The sequence below is a fragment of the Ranitomeya variabilis genome, chromosome 1 (assembly GCF_051348905.1).
Source record: "Ranitomeya variabilis isolate aRanVar5 chromosome 1, aRanVar5.hap1, whole genome shotgun sequence".
Lineage (NCBI taxonomy): Eukaryota > Metazoa > Chordata > Amphibia > Anura > Dendrobatidae > Ranitomeya > Ranitomeya variabilis.
This window is the reverse complement of record NC_135232.1, coordinates 223,226,589-223,252,472: the sequence shown is the minus strand read 5'-3', so window position 1 is coordinate 223,252,472 and position 25,884 is coordinate 223,226,589. Positions and strand designations below refer to the sequence as shown.

Below are 25,884 nucleotides of genomic sequence, written 5' to 3'. Positions count from 1 at the left end.
CGATTCCCCACCTATGCTGCCGAAATACGTTACCAAAGTAGTCGTTTTCACCTGTCAATCAGGCTAGTCTGGTCAAAAGGGCGTGGTGTCTACCCCAGATTTTGCTTAGTTTTCCGTTGGTGGCGTAGTGGTGTGCGCATGCCCAAGGTCCCGAATCCTCTGCCAGGGGATTGAAAAGAGCGCGATGTTCGTTATTTCATTGGTGATCGGTGGGCGCGGCCATCTTCCTTTGGCCGCACGTGCGCAGAAGCGGCGCTCTGCTGGCCGCGGCTTCAGGAAAATGGCCGCGGGATGCCGCGCGTGCGCAGATGGATATCGCGGCGGCCATTTTCCTGAAGCAGAGTTCGCATCTCGGCTTCAGGAAAATGGCCGCCGCGATATCCATCTGCGCACGCGCGGCATCCCGCGGCCATTTTCCTGAAGCCGCGGCCAGCAGAGCGCCGCTTCTGCGCACGCGCGGCCAAAGGAAGATGGCCGCGCCCACCGATCACCAATGAAATAACGAACATCGCGCTCTTTTCAATCCCCTGGCAGAGGATTCGGGACCTTGGGCATGCGCACACCACTACGCCACCAACGGAAAACTAAGCAAAATCTGGGGGAAGACACCACGCCCTTTTGACCAGACCAGCCTGATTGACAGGCGAAAACGACTACTTTGGTAACGTATTTCGGCAGCATAGGTGGGGAATCGGGGTCCACAAAATACACTATTGTAATGCACAGCTCAGGCCCTATTTAACAGTATTTTTATCTCATACCGAAAAAACGGGGTGACAGGTTCCCTTTAATGTAGATGCATTTTTTCTGGCTCTTGGACTGCTTTATGAGGAGCCTAATCTTGAGAATCAGGCAGAAGAAGCGTTGCTGGCTATCTCTCAAGGTCAGGATGAAGCAGAGGTGTATTGTCAAAAATTTCGGAAATGGTCGGTGCTTACTCAATGGAATGAGTGTGCCCTGGCTGCAAATTTCAGAGAAGGTCTTTCTGAGGCCGTTAAGAATGTTATGGTGGGGTTTCCCACCCCTACAAGTCTGAGTGATTCTATGGCTTTAGCCATTCAGGTTGATCGGCGTTTGCGGGAGCGCAAATCTGCTCATCCTTTGGCGGTATTTTCTGAACAGAGACCTGAGTCTATGCAATGTGACCGAACTCTGACCAGAATTGAGCGACAAAGTCATAGACGTCAAAATGGGTTGTGCTTTTACTGTGGTGATTCTACTCATGTTATCTCAGCATGCTCTAAACGCTTAAAAAAATTCGCTAAACCTGTCACCATTGGTACTATACAGCCTAAATTTATTTTGTCTGTTACTTTGATTTGTTCTTTGTCGTCCTACCCGGTTATGGCTTTTGTGGATTCGGGTGCTGCCCTGAATCTGATGGATTTGTCGTTTGCCAGGCGCTGTGGTTTTGTCCTGGAGCCTTTGGAATTTCCTATTCCTCTGAGGTGAATTGATGCTACGCCATTGGCTGAGAATAAGCCTCAGTATTGGACGCAAATGACCATGTGCATGACTCCCGTACATCAGGAGGTGATTCGCTTTCTTGTTTTGTATAATTTGCATGATGTTGTCGTTTTGGGTCTGCCATGGCTGCAGGCTCATAATCCAGTTTTAGATTGGAAAGCTATGTCTGTGTCAAGTTGGGGTTGTCAGGGAATTCATGGCGATACTCCGTTGGTGTCTATTGCTTCTTCCACTCCTTCTGAGGTCCCTGAGTTTTTGTCTGACTACCAGGATGTATTTGATGAGCCCAGGTCCAGTGCCCTGCCCCCTCATAGGGATTGTGACTGTGCTATAAATTTAATTCCTGGTAGTAAATTACCTAAGGGACGACTTTTTAATTTGTCTATACCAGAGCATGCCGTAATGCGGAGTTATATAAAGGAGTCTTTGGAGAAGGGACATATTCGCCCATCCTCTTCCCCTCTTGGTGCAGGATTTTTTTTTGTGGCCAAGAAGGATGGTTCTTTGAGACCTTGTATAGATTATCGTCTTCTGAATAAAATCACAGTCAAATTTCAGTATCCTTTGCCACTATTGTCTGATTTGTTTGCTCGGATTAAGGGTGCCAGTTGGTTCACCAAGATAGATCTCCGTGGTGCGTATAACCTTGTGCGCATTAAGCAGGGAGATGAATGGAAAACAGCATTTAATACGCCCGAAGGCCATTTTGAGTACTTGGTGATGCCTTTTGGACTTTCTAATGCTCCTTCTGTGTTTCAGTCCTTCATGCATGACATCTTCCGAGAATATCTGGATAAATTTATGATTGTTTATCTGGATGACATTTTGGTCTTTTCTGATGATTGGGAGTCCCATGTGAAGCAGGTCAGGATGGTGTTTCAGGTCTTGCGTGCTAATGCTTTATTTGTGAAGGGCTCAAAATGTCTCTTCGGAGTACAGAAGGTCTCCTTTTTGGGTTTTATTTTTTCTCCTTCTACTGTGGAGATGGACCCAGTCAAGGTCCAGGCTATTCATGACTGGACTCAGCCCATGTCTGTTAAGAGTCTTCAGAAGTTCTTGGGTTTTGCTAATTTTTACCGTCGTTTCATCGCTAATTTTTCTAGCATGGTTAAACCTTTGATGGATTTGACCAAGAAGGGTTCTGATGTGACTAATTGGTCTCCTGCGGCCGTGGAGGCCTTTCGGGAGCTGAAGCACCGGTTTTCTTCAGCTCCAGTCTTATGTCAGCTAGATGTCTCTCTCCCCTTCCAGGTCGAGGTTGATGCTTCTGAGATTGGAGCAGGGGCTGTTTTGTCTCAGAGAAGCTCTGATGGCTCTGTGATGAAGCCATGTGCTTTCTTTTCAAGAAAGTGTTCGCCTGCCGAGCGGAATTATGATGTTGGTAATCGGGAGTTGTTGGCTATGAAGTGGGCATTTGAGGAGTGGCGACATTGGCTCGAAGGAGCTAAACATCGTGTGGTGGTCTTGACTGATCACAAAAATCTGATTTATCTTGAATCTGCCAAGCGCCTGAATCCTAGACAGGCTCGTTGGTCGTTGTTTTTCTCCCGTTTCAACTTCGTGGTCTCATACCTGCCTGGTTCGAAGAACGTGAAAGCTGATGCACTTTCTAGGAGTTTTGTGCCTGACTCTCCGGGAGTTTCTGAGCCGGCTGGTATTCTCAGAGAGGGAGTGATTTTGTCTGCTATTTCCCCAGATTTGCGACGAGTGCTGCAGAAATTTCAGGCGGATAGACCTGACCGTTGTCCACCAGAGAGACTGTTTGTCCCGGATAGATGGACCAGCAGAGTTATTTCCGAGGTCCATTCTTCGGTGTTGGCGGGTCATCCTGGGATTTTTGGTACCAGAGATTTGGTGGCTAGGTCATTCTGGTGGCCTTCCTTGTCGCAGGATGTGCGTTCCTTTGTGCAGTCTTGTGGGATTTGTGCTCGGGCTAAGCCTTGTGTTATGACCCCAATGGCAGAGGGTCTCAGAAATAATTACTAAGTCTGCAAACACAAAAAACCAGCTCATAGGGCAGTGGTAACTGAGCTGACCATATATCTAATCCTAGCACCACAAATAGCAGCAGCCGGGGAACGTGCCTACGTTGGTTCTAGACGTCTCGCGCCAGCCGGAGAACTAACTAACCCTAGAAGGGAAAAGAAAGACCTTTCTTGCCTCCAGAGAAAAGACCCCAAAAGTTGGATACAAGCCCCCAACAAATAATAACGGTGAGGTAAGAGGAAAAGACAAACGTAAGAATGAGCTAGGTATTTAGCAAAGAGAGGCCCACTAGCTAATAGCAGAATATAGTAAGATGACTTATATGGTCAGCAAAAACCCTATCAAAATATCCACGCTGGATATTCAAGAACCCCCGAACCGTCTAACGGCCCGGGGGGAGAACACCAGCCCCCTAGAGCTTCCAGCAAAGTCAGGAATCACATTTAGTACAAGCTGGACAAAAATAAGAGCAAAGCAAATAACCAAAAAACAAAGAAGCAGGACTTAGCTTAATTATGCACAAACCAGGACCAGCAGACAGGAGCAAACAGAAAGGATCTGATTACAACGATGCCAGGCACTGGACTAAGGATCCAGGAAGTTTATATAGCAACACCCCTGGACTAACGACCCAGGTGGGTGCCAAACTGAGGAAAGACAATCCCAGAGTCATATCACTAGTAACCACAAGAGGGAGCCAAAAAGTCTAATTCACAACAGTACCCCCCCCTTAAGGAGGGGTCACCGAACCCTCACCAAGACCACCAGGGCGATCAGGATGAGCAGCGTGAAAGGCACGAACTAAATCGGCCGCATGCACATCAGAAGCAACCACCCAGGAATTATCCTCCTGACCATAGCCCTTCCACTTGACCAGATACTGAAGCCTCCGTCTGGAGAGACGAGAATCCAAGATCTTCTCCACCACGTACTCCAACTCGCCCTCAACCAACACCGGAGCAGGAGGCTCAACAGAAGGAACCACAGGTACAACGTACCGCCGCAACAAAGACCTATGGAACACGTTGTGAATGGCAAACGACACCGGAAGATCCAAGCGAAAGGACACAGGATTAAGGATTTCCAATATCTTGTAAGGACCGATGAAGCGAGGTTTAAATTTAGGAGAGGAGACCTTCATAGGAACAAATCGAGAAGACAGCCATACCAAATCCCCAACACGAAGTCGGGGACCCACACCGCGGCGGCAGTTGGCAAAACGCTGAGCCTTCTCCTGTGACAACTTTAAGTTGTCCACCACATGATTCCAGATCTGCTGCAACCTATCCACCACAGAATCTACCCCAGGACAGTCAGAAGGCTCCACATGTCCCGAGGAAAAACGAGGATGGAAACCAGAGTTGCAGAAAAATGGCGAAACCAAAGTAGCAGAACTAGCCCGATTATTAAGGGCAAACTCAGCCAACGGAAAGAAGGTCACCCAATCATCCTGATCTGCCGAAACAAAACACCTCAAATAAGCCTCCAGAGTCTGATTAGTTCGCTCCGTTTGTCCATTAGTCTGAGGATGAAAGGCAGACGAAAACGACAAATCAATGCCCATCCTAGCACAAAAGGATCGCCAGAACCTGGAAACAAACTGGGATCCTCTGTCAGACACAATATTCTCAGGAATGCCGTGTAAACGAACCACATTCTGAAAGAACACAGGAACCAGATCGGAAGAGGAAGGCAGCTTAGGCAAAGGCACCAAATGGACCATTTTAGAAAAGCGATCACATACCACCCAGATGACAGACATGCCCTGAGACACCGGGAGATCTGAAATGAAATCCATGGAAATGTGTGTCCAAGGCCTCTTCGGGACAGGCAAGGGCAAGAGCAACCCGCTGGCACGAGAACAGCAAGGCTTAGCTCGAGCACAAGTCCCACAGGACTGCACAAATGACCGCACATCCCGTGACAAGGAAGGCCACCAAAAGGACCTAGGCACCAGATCTCTGGTGCCAAAAATTCCCGGATGCCCTGCCAACACCGAGGAATGAACCTCGGAAATGACTCTGCTGGTCCACTTATCAGGAACAAACAGTCTGTCAGGTGGACAAGAGTCAGGTCTACCAGCCTGAAATCTCTGCAACACACGTCGCAAATCAGGAGAAATGGCCGACAAGATAACTCCCTCTTTAAGAATACCAACTGGTTCTGCGACTCCAGGAGAGTCAGGCACAAAGCTCCTTGAAAGAGCATCAGCCTTCACATTCTTTGAACCTGGTAAATACGAGACCACAAAGTCAAAACGGGAGAAAAACAATGACCAGCGGGCCTGTCTAGGATTCAGGCGTTTAGCAGACTCGAGATACATCAAATTTTTGTGATCAGTCAAGACCACCACACGATGCTTAGCACCCTCGAGCCAATGACGCCACTCCTCAAATGCCCACTTCATGGCCAGCAACTCCCGATTGCCAACATCATAATTCCGCTCAGCAGGCGAAAACTTCCTAGAGAAGAAAGCACATGGTCTCATTACCGAGCAACCAGGGCCTCTCTGCGACAAAACGGCCCCTGCCCCAATCTCAGAAGCATCCACTTCGACCTGAAAGGGAAGTGAGTCATCAGGCTGGCACAAAACAGGCGCCGAAGTAAACCGGCGCTTCAACTCTTGGAACGCCTCCACGGCTGCAGGAGCCCAGTTAGCAACATCAGAACCTTTCTTGGTCATATCCGTCAAAGGTTTAACAACGCTAGAAAAATTAGCGATAAAACGACGGTAGAAGTTAGCAAAACCCAAGAACTTCTGAAGACTCTTAACTGACGTGGGCTGAGTCCAATCATGAATAGCTCGGACCTTGACTGGGTCCATCTCCACAGCAGAAGGGGGAAAAATAAACACCAAAAAGGGAACCTTCTGTACTCCAAAGAGACACTTTGAGCCCTTAACAAACAAAGCATTCTCACGCAAAACCTGAAACACCATCCTGACCTGCTCCACATGTGAGTCCCAATCTTCAGAGAAAACCAGAATATCATCCAGATAAACAATCATAAATTTATCCAGATACTTCCGGAAAATATCATGCATAAAGGACTGAAACACTGAGGGAGCATTAGAGAGCCCAAAAGGCATCACCAAGTACTCAAAATGACCTTCGGGCGTATTAAATGCTGTCTTCCATTCATCTCCTTGCTTAATGCGCACAAGGTTGTACGCACCACGAAGATCTATCTTGGTGAACCACTTGGCACCTTTAATCCGGGCAAACAAGTCCGACAACAGAGGCAAAGGATACTGAAATTTAACAGTGATTTTATTCAGAAGCCGATAGTCAATACAAGGTCTCAAAGATCCATCCTTCTTGGCCACAAAAAAGAATCCCGCACCAAGAGGGGAAGAGGATGGACGGATATGCCCCTTCTCCAGAGACTCCTTGATATACGAACGCATTGCGGCATGCTCAGGTACAGACAGATTAAATAGTCTTCCCTTAGGAAATTTACTACCTGGAATCAAATCTATGGCGCAGTCACAGTCCCTATGAGGAGGCAGAGCACTGGACCTGGACTCGCTGAATACATCCTGATAATCAGACAAATACTCAGGAACTTCCGAAGGAGTAGAGGAAGCAATAGACACCGGCGGGGAATCAGCATGAATTCCCTGACAGCCCCAACTTGACACAGACATTGCCTTCCAATCCAAGACTGGATTGTGGGTCTGTAACCATGGCAGACCCAAAACGACCAAATCATGCATTTTACACAGAACAAGAAAACGAATCACCTCCCGATGTTCAGGAGTCATGCACATGGTTACCTGCGTCCAAAACTGCGGTTTATTTTCCGCCAATGGCGTAGCATCAATACCTCTAAGAGGAATAGGATTTACCAACGGTTCAAGAACAAAACCACAGCGCTTGGCAAATGTCAAATCCATAAGACTCAGGGCAGCACCTGAATCCACAAACGCCATAACAGGGTAAGAAGACAATGAGCAAATTAAAGTCACAGACAAAATAAATTTTGGTTGCAAATTACCAATGGCGACAGGACTGACAACCTTGGTTAGGCGTTTACAGCATGCTGATATAACATGTGTAGAATCACCACAGTAAAAACACAACCCATTCTGACGTCTATGATTTTTCCGCTCATTTCTAGTCTGAATTCTATCACATTGCATTAAATCAGGTGTTTGTTCAGACAACACCACCAGAGGATTAGCGGTTTTGCGCTCCCGCAAACGCCGGTCAATTTGAATAGCCAGCGCCATGGAATCATTCAGACTTGTAGGAATGGGGAAACCCACCATCACATTCTTAATGGCTTCAGAAAGGCCATTTCTGAAATTTGCGGCCAGAGCACACTCATTCCACTGAGTAAGCACGGACCATTTCCGAAATTTTTGGCAATACACTTCAGCTTCATCCTGGCCCTGAGAAATAGCCAGCAAGGCTTTTTCTGCCTGAACTTCAAGATTGGGTTCCTCGTAAAGCAATCCGAGCGCCAGAAAAAACGCATCAATATTTGCCAATGCCGGATCTCCTGGCGCTAGCGAGAAAGCCCAATCCTGAGGGTCGCCCCGTAAAAAAGAGATAACAATTTTAACTTGCTGAGCTGAATCTCCAGATGAACGGGGTCTCAGAGATAGAAACAATTTACAATTATTCCTGAAATTCCTAAACTTAAATCGGTCTCCAGAGAACAGTTCAGGAATAGGTATTTTAGGTTCAGACATTGGACTACTGGTAACAAAATCTTGTATACCCTGCACACGAGCAGCAAGCTGGTCCACACTTGTAATCAAGGTCTGGACATTCATGTCTGCAGCAAGCACAAGCCACTCAGAGGTAAAGGGGAGGAAGAGAGGAAAAAAAAAAAAAAAAAACCTCAGAATTTCCTTTCTTATTATCCCACTTCTGCAATGCATTAAACATTCAATGTTGGCCTGGCATACTGTTATGACCCCAATGGCAGAGGGTCTCAGAAATAATTACTAAGTCTGCAAACACAAAAAACCAGCTCATAGGGCAGTGGTAACTGAGCTGACCATATATCTAATCCTAGCACCACAAATAGCAGCAGCCGGGGAACGTGCCTACGTTGGTTCTAGACGTCTCGCGCCAGCCGGAGAACTAACTAACCCTAGAAGGGAAAAGAAAGACCTTTCTTGCCTCCAGAGAAAAGACCCCAAAAGTTGGATACAAGCCCCCAACAAATAATAACGGTGAGGTAAGAGGAAAAGACAAACGTAAGAATGAGCTAGGTATTTAGCAAAGAGAGGCCCACTAGCTAATAGCAGAATATAGTAAGATGACTTATATGGTCAGCAAAAACCCTATCAAAATATCCACGCTGGATATTCAAGAACCCCCGAACCGTCTAACGGCCCGGGGGGAGAACACCAGCCCCCTGTAGCTTCCAGCAAAGTCAGGAATCACATTTAGTACAAGCTGGACAAAAATAAGAGCAAAGCAAATAACCAAAAAACAAAGAAGCAGGACTTAGCTTAATTATGCACGAACCAGGACCAGCAGACAGGAGCAAACAGAAAGGATCTGATTACAACGATGCCAGGCACTGGACTAAGGATCCAGGAAGTTTATATAGCAACACCCCTGGACTAACGACCCAGGTGGGTGCCAAACTGAGGAAAGACAATCCCAGAGTCATATCACTAGTAACCACAAGAGGGAGCCAAAAAGTCTAATTCACAACAGCCTTGCTGTTCTCGTGCCAGCGGTTTGCTTTTGCCTCTGCCTGTTCCGAAGAGGCCTTGGACGCACATTTCCATGGATTTTATTTCGGATCTTCCAGTATCTCAGAAAATGTCTGTCATCTGGGTGGTGTGTGATCGTTTTTCCAAGATGGTCCATTTGGTGCCCTTGCCTAAGTTGCCTTCTTCCTCCGATTTGGTTCCTCTATTTTTTCAGAATGTGGTTCGCTTGCACGGTATTCCTGAAAATATTGTGTCTGATAGAGGATCCCAGTTTGTGTCCAGGTTTTGGCGGACTTTTTGTGCTAAGATGGGCATTGATTTGTCTTTTTCGTCGGCCTTCCATCCTCAGACTAATGGCCAAACCGAGCGAACTAATCAGACGTTGGAAACTTATTTGAGATGTTTTGTTTCTGCTGATCAGGATGATTGGGTGACTTTTTTGCCATTGGCCGAGTTTGCCCTTAATAATCGGGCTAGTTCTGCTACTTTGGTTTCGCCTTTTTTCTGCAATTCTGGTTTCCATCCTCGTTTTTCCTCGGGTCAGGTTGAGCCTTCTGACTGTCCTGGGGTGGATTCTGTAGTGGATAGGTTGCAGCAGATTTGGAACCATGTGGTGGACAATTTGAGGTTGTCACAGGAGAAGGCTCAGCGCTTTGCCAACCGCCGCCGCGGTGTGGGTCCCCGACTTCGTGTTGGGGATTTGGTGTGGCTGTCTTCTCGGTATGTTCCTATGAAGGTCTCCTCTCCTAAATTCAAGCCTCGCTTCATCGGTCCTTATAAGATCTTGGAAATCCTTAAACCGGTGTCTTTTCGTTTGGATCTCCCAGCATCGTTTGCCATTCATAATGTGTTCCATAGGTCTTTGTTGTGGAGGTATGTGGTACCTGTGGTTCCTTCTGTTGAGCCTCCTGCTCCGGTGCTGGTCGAGGGCGAATTGGAGTACGTGGTGGAGAAGATTTTGGATTCTCGTATCTCCAGACGGAGGCTTCAGTATTTGGTTAAGTGGAAGGGCTATGGTCAGGAAGATAATTCCTGGGTTGTCGCCTCTGATGTTCATGCAGCCGATTTGGTTCGTGCCTTCCACGCGGCTCATCCTGATTGCCCTGGGGGTCTTGATGAGGGTTCGGTGACCCCTCCTCAAGGGGGGGATACTGTTGTGAACTCTGTTTTTGGGATCCCTCTAGTGGTCACAAGCGGTACTGTGTAGTGTTGTCTTTCTGCAGGTTGGCAGCATCAGCTGGTTAGTTATCCTTGGCTGGTTTCCTATTTAGCTCACCTGGATACTCAGTTCCTTGCCTGCTATCAATGTATTCAGTGCTCTTCAGATTCCTTGTGACTACCTTGCTCCCAGTCTCTCCAAGACAAGCTAAGTTTTTGTTTGTTCATTTTTGATTATCAGCATTCATCATGTTTCTTGTCCAGCTTGCTAAAATGTGATTTCCTCGCTTGCTGGTTGCTCTAGGGGACTGATGTTCTCCCCCCCACACCGTTAGTTGGTGCGGGGGTTCTGGAAATCTCAGTGTGGATATTTTGTAAGGGTTTTTTACTGACCGCACAGACCCCTTTTCTATTTTCTGCTATCTAGTATTAGTGGGCCTCATTTGCTGAATCTGCTTTCACCCCTGTGTATGTGCCTTCCTCTTACCTCACCGTTATTATTTGTTGGGGGCTTCTTTATCTTTGGGGATTATTTCTCTGGAGGCAAGTGAGGTCTTTCTCTCTCTCTAGGGGTAGTTAGTTCCTCAGGCTGGCTCGAGACGTCTAGAATTTTAGGCACGTTCACTTCTAGTGTGTTTGGATAGGTTCAGATTTGCGGTCAGTCCAGTTTGCCACCTCCCTAGAGCTTGTCCTATGTTTGTTACCTAGCTGGAGTAATTTGTGATCCTCAACCACTAAGGATCATAACACTCCTGTACTGAAATTAACTTTTTGGACACCATCATTAAGCTGCAGAACAATAAAATAGAGACATCTCTGTAGCAGAAGCCAATCGACAGTCCAACATACCTTAAATGGGACAGTTTCCATCCAAAACACATAAAAAACTCCATTGTCTACAGCCAAGCCATCAGATACAATCTTATATGTTCCAATCCAATGGATAGGGGTGAACACCTTGATCGCCTCAGAAAGACCTTTTTGAATCAGATTGAAAACCAGATTACAAGAGCCACCAGAATATCAAGGAATCACCTGCTACATTACAAAGCTAAAGAAGAAAATAACCGGGTACATCTAGTAGTCTAGTAGTTACCTACAATCCAAATCTGGAGATGCTAAGGGGAGCTGCACGGAAATTACAACCTTTACTACAAAAAGATGCCCGATTACAATCCATTTTTCCAGACCCCCCACTGCTGAGTTTTAGGCAGACCCCAAATCTAAGAAGCATCATTGTCAAGAGCTTCCTGTCCTCTCGAACAGCTGCAGGTACCTTTCCCTGCAATCAGAAAAAATGTAAAACCTGTCCATTTATAATGACCACGGACAAGATAAAGATCCCCAACTCACATCAGGACTACAAGATACCAGGTACTTTCAGCTGCGTCACTTCTAATGTGGTGTACTTAATTATTTGTACTAGATGTCCAACTGGGGGTCTGTATGTGGGGGAGACAGGGCAAAAGCTTCGAACAAGAATGAATTCTCACCGCCATACAATAAGAGAAAAAAGAATGGATCTACCTGTGGCAATACATTTTTGTCTCCCAAATCATAGCATTATGGACATGAAATTACTTGTGTTAAAGGGTAACTTTAAAACTCAGAGAGACAGAAGAGTTTGGGAATATAAACTGATGACAACCTTTGACTGTCTTAGTGGTGGAATGAATGTGTTGCATGGATTTATGTCTTTTTACATCAACTAAGGAACTTGCCCCTCAGACTATGAGGGGTCATCACAACAGAGACCCCAATCAGAGGACAATAAAACATTCCTTATCTAAGAACTGGCCCAACATTTATGGACATAACTGTTTATCACTCATGGTAAAGGTACCGTCACATTAAGCGACGCTGCAGCGATAGCGACAGCGATGCCGATCGCTGCAGCGTCGCTGTTTGGTCGCTGGAGAGCTGTCACACAGACCGCTCTCCAGCGACCAACGATGCCGAGGTCCCCGGGTAACCAGGGTAAGCATCGGGTTGCTAAGCGCAGGGCCGCGCTTAGTAACCCGATGTTTACCCTGGTTACCAGCGTAAAAGTTAAAAAAACAAACAGCACATACTCACCAGCGCGTCCCCCAGCCTCTGCTTCCTGACACTGACTGAGCTCCGGCCCTAACAGCACAGCGGTGACGTCACCGCTGTGCTTTCACTTTCAGTTTAGGGCCGGCGCTCAGTCAGTGTCAGGAAGCAGAGGCTGGGGGACGCGCTGGTGAGTATGTGCTGTTTGTTTTTTTAACTTTTACGCTGGTAACCAGGGTAAACATCGGGTTACTAAGCGCGGCCCTGCGCTTAGTAACCCGATGTTTACCCTGGTTACCAGTGTAAAATATCGCTGGTATCCTTGCTTTTGCTGTCAAACACGGCGATACACGGCGACCTAGCGACCAAATAAAGTGCAGACCTTCTAGCAGCGACCAGCAATTTCACAGCGGGATCCAGATCGCTGCTGCGTGTCAAATACAGCGATATCGCTATCCAGGTCGCTGCAACGTCACGGATCGCTGGCGATATCACCTAGTGTGACGGTACCTTAATTCTGCTTCATGCCACCTGTCTTATCCATGGTTGGTTGTTTTTCTGTGCTATGTTGTGCATAAATATGTGATTCTTCAGAATTTGTATTAGTCTATGCCTGATGAAGAGACCTGTGTAGTCTCGAAAGCTTGCAATTTGTTACCATCTTTTCAGTTAGCCATTAAAAGGTATCAACCACTGAGGACTCTCAATTCTAAAAAAATTTTTTTATCTACTGGCTAACACGGTACCAAGATATATATCTTTCCTGATTGCAAACAAACATTCATACAAACAGTTATTCAGCCGTTCATCACCCCCTATTAATGAGCATTCATGTAAAGTGTAGGATCAACCAGTGTACACATTTAGTTTTAAGTAATTGAATTAATAATTTACAGAATTTGTTTTTATTTTATCAGAAAGCCAGAGAAAGGGGTGCAGTAATAGTAAAGGAGCCCTGGATCGAGGAAGATAAATATGGAAGAGTCAAATTTGCAGTCATTCAGACAGTAATTATATCTTCAATCTGTTTTTATTTAATTGTGTTTGTATTTATGTACCAGGGCAGCAGTATGGATTATCTGGGCCCCTTTTGCTTTTTTGTATGTGTCTCCTCTTTTATCTTATGCCCTAATTTGCACATTTAGTGGACATGGGGAGAAGGGGCAAGTGAGTATATTGTAATATTTGGGCCCTTAAGTAGAATGGAAAGGATATTATACAGTATTTATGTTCCATTTCATTCACATAAATTATATTTGGTGTAACCCAATAAAACAGGGCCCATTCTTGTGGTATACTGTGACCTTTGGGCAGAATTTGACTCAATGGTATGGTTACCTTGTTTAGAGGACATGATGAAAGCCAGTGACATCAGTTTTACTTCCATTAAAAAGCCAGGCTGAGACTAGATCAGTTTTTGAAATAAGAATGTTAAAATACATTATGAATTGTAAGGACACATTGCGGCAAGATATGAACACCCAGATATTAGAGGGTGTTCCTACCAAATGAGAATTGTACAAATTATGTGAGATTTGTAATTTTGAAAAAAAAAATAATAGTTTTTGGAATTGGTAGATCTGATTTATACTGTAATTTTTTTAAATTCAATTCAATTAAAAAAAAACTAGAAAATGAATAAATGGTTATTAAATTTAAACTTAATTTTGATCCATGACTTTTAGGAGCATTTTGAACTTTCACTTACATACATGTACTGTATCTACATGCTTTTGTCAGCGCTAATTTGTTTTGATTAACATTGGATGTAAGATAAGATTCTGCTTTCCTTAGTTCTTTTATTCTCACTTTTCTATTATTTTCTTATTAGCTGTAGCAATATTATTAAAGTTACAGCACGTGAAATAAGTATTGAACACCAATTTTCTAAGTAAATATATTTCTAAAGGTGCTATTGACATGAAATTCCCACCAGATGTCAGGTAACAAGTTACAACCCATCCAAACCACACAGGCAAATATATCAAACCTTAGATGTCCATACATTAAGTTATGTGAAATAATGAGAAATTACACAGGAAAAAGGATTTGAACACATGAAATGAGAGAGGTCCAAAAAGCTATGAGAAGTCATGACACCAGTTGAAATCTGTCAGTAATTTGAAAACAATCCTGCCACTTAGTGAAAAATTATATCAGCTGGTTCAACAACTGATGAGCTATAAAAAGGTATCTCATTACTAAGGTGCCACACAAGAAACATCTCATGATGGCTAAAACCAGTCAGCTATCTCAAGACCTTTGCAAACTTATTGTTGCAAAACATACTGATGGCATTGGCTACAGAAGAATTTCTAACCTACTGAAGGTTCCAGTAAGCATTGTTGTGGCCATAATCCAGAAGTGGAGAAAACATCATTTCACCATAAACTGGCCACGGCCAGGTGCTCCTCGCTAGATTTCAGACAGAAAAGTGAAAAGATTTATCAGAAGAGTTGTTCAAGAGCCAATGTCCACCTGTGGAGAGCTACAGAAAGACCTGGAATCAGCAGGTACAATTGTTTCAAATAAAATAATAAGCAATGCGCTTAATCTCTATGGCCTGTATACACACTCACCAAGCAAGACTCCATTGCTGAACAGAAAGCATGTTCAAGTGCTTTTAAAGTTTGCTCAACAACACTTAGACAAGCCTGAGAAATACTGGGATAATATAGTCTGGTCAGAGGAGACCAAAATTGAACTCTTTACATGCCATAATTCACACCTTGTTTGGAGGCCAAAAGGCACTGCATATCACCCCAAAAATGCCATACCAACAGAGAAGTTTGGATGTCTGAACATCATGGTGTGGTGCTGTTTTTCAGCATATGGCACTGGCAAACTTCATGTGATTGAAGTAAGGATGAATGGACAAATGTACCGAGACATTCTTGATAAAAATCTGCTGCCATCTACTGGGATGATTAAGATGAAACAAGCGTGGATATTTCAGCAAGACAATGATCCAAAACAAACAGCCAAGGATACTCTCAATTGGTTCAGAGAAAGAAAATAAAGCTGCTGGAATGGCCCAGCCAATCACCTGAACTGAATCCAATAGAAAATGTATGGAAGGAACCAAAGCTCAGAGTTAATAAAAGGAGTTTGAAGAGTCTTTGTGTGGAAGAATGAGACAAAATCACACCTGATCAATGCATTCGACTAGTTTCTCCATACAGGAGTCTTCTTGAAGATCATCACCAACAAAGGCTTTTGTACAAAGTATTAAATACATTTCAGTAAGCATATTCAATACTTTTTCCTGTGTAATTTCTCATTAATGCACATAACTTAATTTATGCACATATATGGCTTGATTTCTTTGCCTGTGTGGATTGGATGGGTTGTTACTAGGGATGAGAAAATGTGCTCGGTGATACTTGGACCAGAGGGAGAAGGCAGGCAAGTGTTCCACAGAGCACCGAAATTCGTTAATTTCTTCGTCAAAGAGTTAGGCGTTCCCCAGTCTGGGACTTTTTTAAAGATAGTTCAGAAACAAAAAAATGGTCATTTGAAACTTGTTCCATGCAATGATCATCAGGGGCCTGACCACCAAGAACCTAACCACCACCAGCATGATCAGGCATGTCATCTAAGCACTCGACTTGGTGGGCCGAATGCCTGGATCCACGATTGGTGCCAGCGAGTGACACCACTGCCTCATCCCATGTGCTAGTTGCTTCCCAATCCCCTGTCTGACACTGGTGCATTTGCCTCCCGCCATGCACCTGCACATTTGGAGGCACAATCATCAGGCACTGACAAAAAATTGGCGCAGCACATTGTTCAACTGTCCCTACCCCAGGCCTTGCAATGAAAAAGAAAGTTCCCATCCACCCACAGGCTCAAATGATAGGGTGCTTACTGTGGAAATGTTGCTGTTTAGGCTTGTAGACATGGAAAATTTCCACCGACTCATGGCGGCAACCAACCCTCGGTACTCGGTCCCGATCTGCCACTTTTCTCCAGATGTGGTGTCCCCTGTTATGACCCCAGTGGACAGGGTCTCAGAGGAACGTGTAAGTCTGCAAGATACAAAAATCCAGCTCATAGGGCTGTGGTAACTGGGTTGACCAAATAGCTACTCCTAACGCCAACACTAGAAGTAGCCGGGGATCATGCCTACGGTGATCGCTGGATGACTCGCGCCAGCCGGAGAATCTAACTACCCCTAGGAGAAGAAAACAAAGACCTCTCTTGCCTCGAGAGAAAGGGACCCCAAAGCAAGATACAAGCCCCCCACAAATAATAACGGTGAGGTAAGAGGAAATGACAAACACAGAAATGAACCAGGTTCAGCAAAGAGAGGCCAGCTTACTAATAGCAGAATATAGCAAGATAACTTATCTGGTCAACAAAAACCCTATAAAAATCCACGCTGGAGATTCAAGAACCCCCGAACCGTCTAACGGTCCGTGGGGAGAACTGTTATGACCCCAATGGCGAGGGTCTCAGAGGAACGTGGAAGTCTGCAGAATACAAAAATCCAGCTCATAGGGCAGTGGTAACTGGGTTGACCATATATCTACTCCTAACGCCAACACTAGAAGTAGCCGGGGATCATTCCTACGTTGATTCTAGATGACACGCGCCAGCCGGAGAATCTAGCTACCCCTAGTAGAGGAAAACAAAGACCTTTCTTGCCTCCAGAGAAGGGGACCCCAAAGCTGGATAGAAGCCCCCCACAAATAATGACGGTGAGGTAAGAGGAAATGACAAACACAGAAATGAACCAGGTTTAGCACAGAGAGGCCCGCTTACTGATAGCAGAATAAAGAAAGGTAACTTATATGGTCAACAAAAACCCTATCAAAATCCACACTGGAAATTCAAGAACCCCCGAACCGTCTAACGGTCCGGGGGGAGAACACCAGCCCCCTAGAGCTTCCAGCAAAGGTCAGGATATAGATTGGAACAAGCTGGACAAAAATACAAAACCAAAACAAATAGCAAAAAGCAAAAGGCAGACTTAGCTGATATAACTGGAACCAGGATCAGTAGACAAGAGCACAGCAGACTAGCTCTGATAACTACGTTGCCAGGCATTGAACTGAAGGTCCAGGGAGCTTATATAGCAACACCCCTAACTAACGACCCAGGTGCGGATAAAAGGAATGACAGAAAAACCAGAGTCAAAAAACTAGTAACCACTAGAGGGAGCAAAAAGCAAATTCACAACAGTACCCCCCCCCTTAGTGAGGGGTCACCGAACCCTCACCACGACCACCAGGGCGATCAGGATGAGCGGCATGAAAGGCACGAACTAAATCGGCCGCATGAACATCAGAGGCGACCACCCAGGAATTATCCTCCTGACCATAGCCCTTCCACTTGACCAGGTACTGAAGCCTCCGCCTGGAGAGGCGAGAATCCAAGATCTTCTCCACCACGTACTCCAACTCGCCCTCAACCAACACCGGAGCAGGAGGCTCAGCAGAAGGAACTACAGGCACAATGTACCGCCGCAACAAGGACCTATGAAATACATTGTGAATAGCAAACGACACAGGAAGATCCAGACGAAAAGATACAGGATTAAGGATTTCCAATATCTTGTAAGGCCCAATAAAACGAGGTTTAAATTTGGGAGAGGAGACCTTCATAGGAACAAAGCGGGAAGAAAGCCACACCAAATCCCCAACGCGTAGTCGGGGACCCACACCGCGGCGGCGGTTGGCAAAGCGCTGAGCCTTCTCCTGTGACAACTTCAAGTTGTCCACCACATGATTCCAGATCTGCTGCAACCTATCCACCACAGAATCCACCCCAGGACAGTCAGAAGGCTCCACATGACCCGAAGAAAAGCGAGGATGGAAACCAGAGTTGCAGAAAAAAGGCGAAACCAAGGTGGCGGAACTAGCCCGATTATTAAGGGCAAACTCAGCCAACGGCAAGAACGTCACCCAATCGTCCTGATCAGCAGAGACAAAACACCTCAAATAAGCCTCCAAAGTCTGATTGGTTCGCTCCGTCTGTCCATTAGTCTGAGGATGGAAAGCAGACGAAAACGACAAATCAATGCCCATCCTACTACAAAAGGATCGCCAGAACCTGGAAACGAACTGGGATCCTCTGTCTGACACAATATTCTCAGGGATGCCGTGCAAACGAACCACGTTCTGGAAAAACACAGGAACCAGATCGGAAGAGGAAGGCAGCTTAGGCAAAGGAACCAAATGGACCATCTTGGAGAAGCGATCACATATCACCCAGATAACGGACATGCCCTGAGATAGCGGAAGATCAGAAATGAAATCCATGGAGATATGTGTCCAAGGTCTCTTCGGGACAGGCAAGGGCAAGAGCAAACCGCTGGCACGAGAACAGCAAGGCTTAGCTCGAGCACAAGTCCCACAGGACTGCACAAATGACCGCACATCCCTTGACAAGGAAGGCCACCAAAAGGACCTGGCCACCAGATCTCTGGTGCCAAAAATTCCCGGGTGACCTGCCAACACCGAGGAATGAACCTCGGAAATGACTCTGCTGGTCCACTTATCCGGGACAAACAGTCTGTCAGGTGGACAAGACTCAGGCCTATCAGCCTGAAATCTCTGCAACACACGTCGCAGATCCGGAGAAATAGCTGACAAGATAACTCCATCTTTAAGAATACCAACAGGATCAGCGACTCCAGGAGCATCAGGCACAAAGCTCCTAGAAAGAGCATCGGCCTTCACATTCTTTGAACCTGGTAAATACGAGACAACAAAATCAAAGCGGGAGAAAAACAATGACCAGCGGGCCTGTCTCGGATTAAGGCGTTTAGCAGACTCGAGATACATCAGATTTTTGTGATCAGTCAAGACCACCACACGATGCTTAGCACCCTCGAGCCAATGACGCCACTCCTCAAATGCCCATTTCATGGCCAACAACTCCCGATTGCCCACATCATAATTTCGCTCGGCAGGCGAAAACTTCCTAGAGAAAAAGGCACAAGGTTTCATAACAGAGCAACCAGGGCCTCTCTGCGACAAAACGGCCCCTGCCCCAATCTCCGAAGCATCCACCTCAACCTGAAAGGGAAGTGAGACGTCAGGCTGGCACAAAACAGGCGCCGAAGTAAACCGGCGTTTCAACTCCTGGAAAGCCTCCACGGCAGCAGGAGCCCAGTTAGCTACATCGGAGCCCTTCTTGGTCATATCCGTCAAAGGTTTCACAATGCTAGAAAAATTAGCGATAAAACGACGGTAGAAGTTAGCGAAGCCCAAGAACTTCTGAAGACTCTTAACTGACGAGGGCTGAGTCCAATCAAGAATAGCTCGGACCTTGACTGGGTCCATCTCCACAGCAGAAGGGGAAAAAATGAACCCCAAAAAGGGAACCTTCTGTACACCAAAGAGACACTTTGAGCCCTTGACAAACAAAGAATTTTCACGCAAAATTTTAAAGACCAACCTGACCTGCTCCACATGCGAATCCCAATTATCAGAAAAAACCAAAATATCATCCAGATAAACAATCAAAAATTTATCCAGATACTTCCGGAAAATGTCATGCATAAAGGACTGAAAAACTGAAGGCGCATTGGAGAGCCCAAAAGGCATCACCAAGTACTCAAAATGACCTTCGGGCGTATTGAATGCGGTTTTCCATTCATCACCTTGCTTAATGCGCACAAGGTTGTACGCACCACGAAGGTCTATCTTGGTGAACCACTTGGCACCCTTAATCCGGGCAAAAAGTCAGACAACAGCGGTAAAGGATACTGAAATTTGACAGTGATCTTATTTAAAAGCCGATAATCAATACAAGGTCTCAAAGATCCGTCCTTTTTTGCCACAAAAAAGAATCCCGCACCAAGAGGGGAAGAAGACGGACGAATATGTCCTTTTTCCAGAGACTCCTTGATATATGAACGCATAGCGGTATGTTCAGGTACCGACAGATTAAACAGTCTTCCCTTAGGAAATTTACTGCCTGGGATCAAATCTATAGCACAGTCACAGTCCCTATGAGGAGGCAGTGCACTGGACTCAGACTCACTGAAGACATCCTGATAATCAGACAAATACTCCGGAACTTCCGAAGGCGTAGAAGAAGCAATAGACACAGGCAGGGAATCCTCATGAATACCACGACAGCCCCAACTTGAGACTGACATAGCCTTCCAGTCCAGGACTGGATTATGGGTCTGTAACCATGGCAGCCCTAAAACGACCAAATCATGCATTTTATGTAAAACCAGGAAACGTATCACCTCGCGGTGTTCAGGAGTCATGCACATGGTAACCTGAGTCCAATACTGCGGTTTATTTGCTGCCAATGGTGTAGCATCAATACCCCTAAGAGGAATAGGATTTTCTAATGGTTCAAGAGTAAATCCACAGCGCTTAGCAAATGAGAGATCCATGAGACTCAGGGCAGCACCTGAATCTACAAACGCCATGACAGGATAAGATGACAGTGAGCAAATCAAAGTTACAGACAGAATAAATTTAGGTTGCAAATTACCAACGGTGACAGGACTAACAACCTTAGCTATACGTTTAGAGCATGCTGAGATAACATGTGTAGAATCACCACAGTAGTAGCACAAGCCATTCCGGCGTCTATGAATTTTCCGCTCATTTCTAGTCAGGATTCTATCACATTGCATTAAATCAGGTGTCTGTTCAGACAACACCATGAGGGAATTTGCGGTTTTTCTATCACATTGCACCGAATTAGGTGTCTGTTCAGACAACACCATGAGGGAATTTGCGGTTTTGCGCTCCCGCAACCGCCGGTCAATTTGAATAGCCAGTGCCATAGTATCATTCAGACCTGTGGGAATGGGAAAACCCACCATAACATTCTTAATGGCTTCAGAAAGGCCATTTCTAAAATTAGCGGCCAGTGCACACTCGTTCCAATGTGTCAGCACGGACCATTTCCGAAATTTTTGGCAATACACTTCAGCCTCGTCCTGCCCCTGAGACATAGCCAGCAAGGCCTTTTCTGCCTGAATCTCAAGATTGGGTTCCTCATAAAGTAAACCGAGCGCCAGAAAAAACGCATCAAGATCAGCCAATGCCGGATCTCCTGGCGCCAGCGAAAAAGCCCAATCCTGAGGGTCGCCCCGTAAGAACGAAATAACAATTTTTACTTGCTGAGCAGAATCTCCTGATGAACAGGGTCTCAGGGACAAAAACAATTTACAATTATTCACGAAATTCCTAAACTTAAACCTGTCTCCGGAAAACAGTTCAGGAATCGGTATTTTAGGTTCTGACCTAGGATTTCTGATAACATAGTCTTGTATGCCCTGCACACGAGTAGCCAGCTGGTCCACACTTGTAATCAAGGTCTGGACATTCATGTCTGCAGCAAGCATAGCCACTCTGAGGTAAAGGGGAAGGAGAAAGAAAAAAAAAAAAAAAAAAACTCAGAATCTTCTTTCTTATAATCCCTCTTCTGCAATGCATTAAACATTTAATACTGGCCTGGCAAACTGTTATGACCCCAATGGCGAGGGTCTCAGAGGAACGTGGAAGTCTGCAGAATACAAAAATCCAGCTCATAGGGCAGTGGTAACTGGGTTGACCATATATCTACTCCTAACGCCAACACTAGAAGTAGCCGGGGATCATTCCTACGTTGATTCTAGATGACACGCGCCAGCCGGAGAATCTAGCTACCCCTAGTAGAGGAAAACAAAGACCTTTCTTGCCTCCAGAGAAGGGGACCCCAAAGCTGGATAGAAGCCCCCCACAAATAATGACGGTGAGGTAAGAGGAAATGACAAACACAGAAATGAACCAGGTTTAGCACAGAGAGGCCCGCTTACTGATAGCAGAATAAAGAAAGGTAACTTATATGGTCAACAAAAACCCTATCAAAATCCACACTGGAAATTCAAGAACCCCCGAACCGTCTAACGGTCCGGGGGGAGAACACCAGCCCCCTAGAGCTTCCAGCAAAGGTCAGGATATAGATTGGAACAAGCTGGACAAAAATACAAAACCAAAACAAATAGCAAAAAGCAAAAGGCAGACTTAGCTGATATAACTGGAACCAGGATCAGTAGACAAGAGCACAGCAGACTAGCTCTGATAACTACGTTGCCAGGCATTGAACTGAAGGTCCAGGGAGCTTATATAGCAACACCCCTAACTAACGACCCAGGTGCGGATAAAAGGAATGACAGAAAAACCAGAGTCAAAAAACTAGTAACCACTAGAGGGAGCAAAAAGCAAATTCACAACAGAGAACACCAGCCCCCTAGAGCTTCCAGCAAAGGTCAGGATACAGATAGGAACAAGCTGGACAAAAATACCAAACAAAACAAAAGCAAAAAGCAAAGAAGCAGACTTAGCTTGAAAAACAGGAACCAGGATCAGAGGACAAGAGCACAACAGATTAGCTCTGATTTCAACGATGCCAGGCATTGAACTGAAGGTCCAGGGAGCTTATATAGCAACGCCCCTGAACTAACGGCCCAGGTGAGGATATAGGAAAAGACAGACGCTCCAGAGTCAAATCACTAATGACCACTAGAGGGAGCAAAAAGCAAAATCACAACAGTCCCCGCCTTGTACCAGCAGGTGTCCAGGAACATCACCCGTGCCCTTACCAATGCAGTTATTGAGATTGTACACTACTAACTGACACATGGACAAGTGCTTGTGGCCAGGGACGTTACATTTCCCTGACTGCATACTGGGTGAATATTGTGAAGGCCTGGGCCTAGTCCAACCCTAGAACAGCACATGTGTTACCAATGCCGAAGATTGCTGGCCCTACTTCGATCAGGGTTTCCTCCACCTCCTACAGTAGTTCCTGCAGCCCCTCATAATCATCCATCTCCTATTCGGTATCCCAGAACACATTGTTCTGGAAGCTCCGCAGCACTACGTCATCAAAGTGGCAAACAGGCTCTGCTGAAGCTAAGTTGTTTAGGAGACAAACCGCACACAGCGGCAGAGTTATGGAAAGGAATAAAAGACCAGACAGATCTGTGACTCTCGTTGCTGAACCTCCAACCAGGCTCGGTCGTGTGTGATAATGGCCGCAACCTGGTGGCAGCTGTGAAGCTTGTCCTACGTGCTCAATTTGGTGGTTCAGTGGTTTCTCAGATTTGCCAAAGCTTCAGGACAAGGTGCGCCATGCCAGCACCCATTTCCCCAAGTCGGCTACAGCTCAGGTCATCACGTCCTGGATCTCCGCACTGCACATGCTGGCAAGGCTTTGGGAGCAGCAGAAGCCAGTTGTCGAATACCAGCTCCAACATGCCCGTCAGTATTCTGGGCAGCCTCCACACATAACAACTGAAAAGTGGGCATGGATGAGTTGATAAGGGGAATGATGAGGAGATGGAGGAGAAAAAGTAGATGGATAGTTGTCATCATGGGGTAGACAGGGAAGTGTGGGGAAGTAGGGCGTTTGGCACATATGAACGACTTTATGTACCGCTGCCTTTCCCATGACCCTCGCGTTACATTCATTTTGGCCCAAAAAAAAAAAAAGAATACTGGTTGTTCACCTTGCTAGACCCACACTACAAGGAGAACCTTGCATCTCTTCTTTCTGAGGTGGGGAGCTCTACTAAAATGGTCCTATACCAGAAGGCCATCATGGAAAATATGTTGCAAAAAATCCCATCAGACAATCCTAATGGCAGGGGTCAAGCTACCTTGCCCAACCAAGGAGGATCGACAAGGGAGACACACACCAGGTACAGCAGAGGCAGGGGTACAAGTAATACCTGGTCGATAAAACCAGTGTACTCCCTAATTCCTCTGCAACCTTCAACTATAGGGCCTCAAAGCTGGACACTAGGCATGAGTTGTACCTCTATGCCTTGGAGGTGTTGTGCTGCCCTGCTGTTAGCGTCTTGTCCAAGCAGATTTTAGTGCCGTTGGGGAGGTCAAAACAGACAGGCGCTTTCGGCTGTTTACAGAAAATGCTGATGCACATAAAGTGTTTTTAAGCTTCAATATTTGAATGAGGCCCGCCAGTTGTTACCTTGAAGGGTCTATGAATGACCTTCCTTATAACTTTTTTCCTTTATGAGTGTAGGAGTACATCAACTATACTTTGTAAATTTTTTTATGAGGCACTCCAATTGGTGACTTCAAGGATGTATGGATGACCCTCCTTATAATTTTTTCCTGGCTTTTCACAGTGTGCAAAGTCGTTATGAGTGTAGAAGGACAACAACTACACTTTGTTCACAATATTTTAATGAGGCACCTTCAAGGGTGTATGGATCACCCTGCTTGTATTTTTTGGCAGGCTTTGAACTTGAACAAAATGTGTATGAGGCCCTGGTTTATGTCTAATAAAAGGTGTATCTTCCATCTAATTTTTCAAATTTTTAGCAGTCCTTGCTTCCTTTATAAAATACACTGAAATTTCCAATTTTCTTAACAAGAAAATAATAAAAATGTATTAAAAATTAATAAAAAAATATTTTGTTTACTTAAATTATTATTTTTTTATAATCTGCTTAAAATGTTCCTTATATACAAGTCATTATACAGGAAATAATGTTTCTTAACATTTTTTCTCTGTAAACCACAATTTCTCGTTTATTTTGAATGTTCTATTGTCAGTCCTTAAAGTAGAGTAAAAGTGTAGCACTATTGTTCTCAGCAGTGATCTGGGAGTCAGAGATACTTCCAGAAGTCTTCCCCATATTGTTCTATCATCTACTATATAATTGTCTAAGGGGTACTTCCGTCTGTCTGTCTGTCTCGGATATTCATTGGTCGCAGCCTCTGTCTGTCATGGAATCCAAGTCGCTGATTGGTCTCGCCAGCTGCCTGTCATGGCTGTCGCGACCAATCAGCGACGGCCACAGTCCGATTAGTCCCTCCCTACTCCCCTGCAGTCAGTGCCCGGCGCCCGCTCCATACTCCCTGCAGCTACTGCTCACACAGGGTTAATGCCAGCGGTAACGGACTGCGTTATGCCGCGGGTAACTCACGCCGCTATTAACCCTGTGTGACCAAGTTTTTGCTATTGATGCTGCCTATGCAGCATCTATAGTAAAAACATCTAATGTTAAAAATAATAAAAAAAAATAAAAATCATTATATACTCACCTTCCGCCGCCTTTCCCGCTCCTCGCGACGCTCCGGTGACCGCTCCATGCAAGCGGCAGGTTCCGGTGGCAAGGATGGTATGCGAGAAGGACCTGCCATGACGTCACAGTCATGTGACCGAGACGTCATCACAAGTCCTGCGTGCCTGTGCGAGAAGGACCTGCCATGACGTCACGGTCATGTGACCGCGACATCTTCGCAGGTCCTGCGCTCATACCAACCATGGGACCGGAAGCTGCCGAGTGCACCGCACACAGGCGACAGTACTACAATGGGCCCTCGGAAGGTGAGTACCGTATATGTTTATTTTTTATTTTTTAACCTGTGACATACGTGGCTGGGCAATATACTATGTAGCTGGGCAATATACTACCTGACTGGCCAATATACTACGTGGCTGGGCAATATACTACGTGGCTCTGTGCTGTATACTACGTCGCTGTGCAATATGCTACGTGGCTCTGTGCTGTATACTACATCACTGGGCAATATACTACGTGGCTGGGCTATATACTACGTCACTGGGCAATA

The 25,884-nt window shown here is 45.6% G+C and overlaps 1 protein-coding gene across 1 annotated transcript in view; it reads left to right on the top strand.

Annotated features, from left to right (window-relative positions):
- Positions 1-25,884, top strand: part of HPD (4-hydroxyphenylpyruvate dioxygenase) — an 84,791-nt gene that overhangs the window by 44,786 nt on the left and 14,121 nt on the right. The window contains exon 7 of the mRNA XM_077293128.1: positions 13,237-13,326. Within this exon, the coding sequence (XP_077149243.1) occupies positions 13,237-13,326 (90 nt within the window). The remainder of the gene's footprint in view (positions 1-13,236; positions 13,327-25,884) is intronic.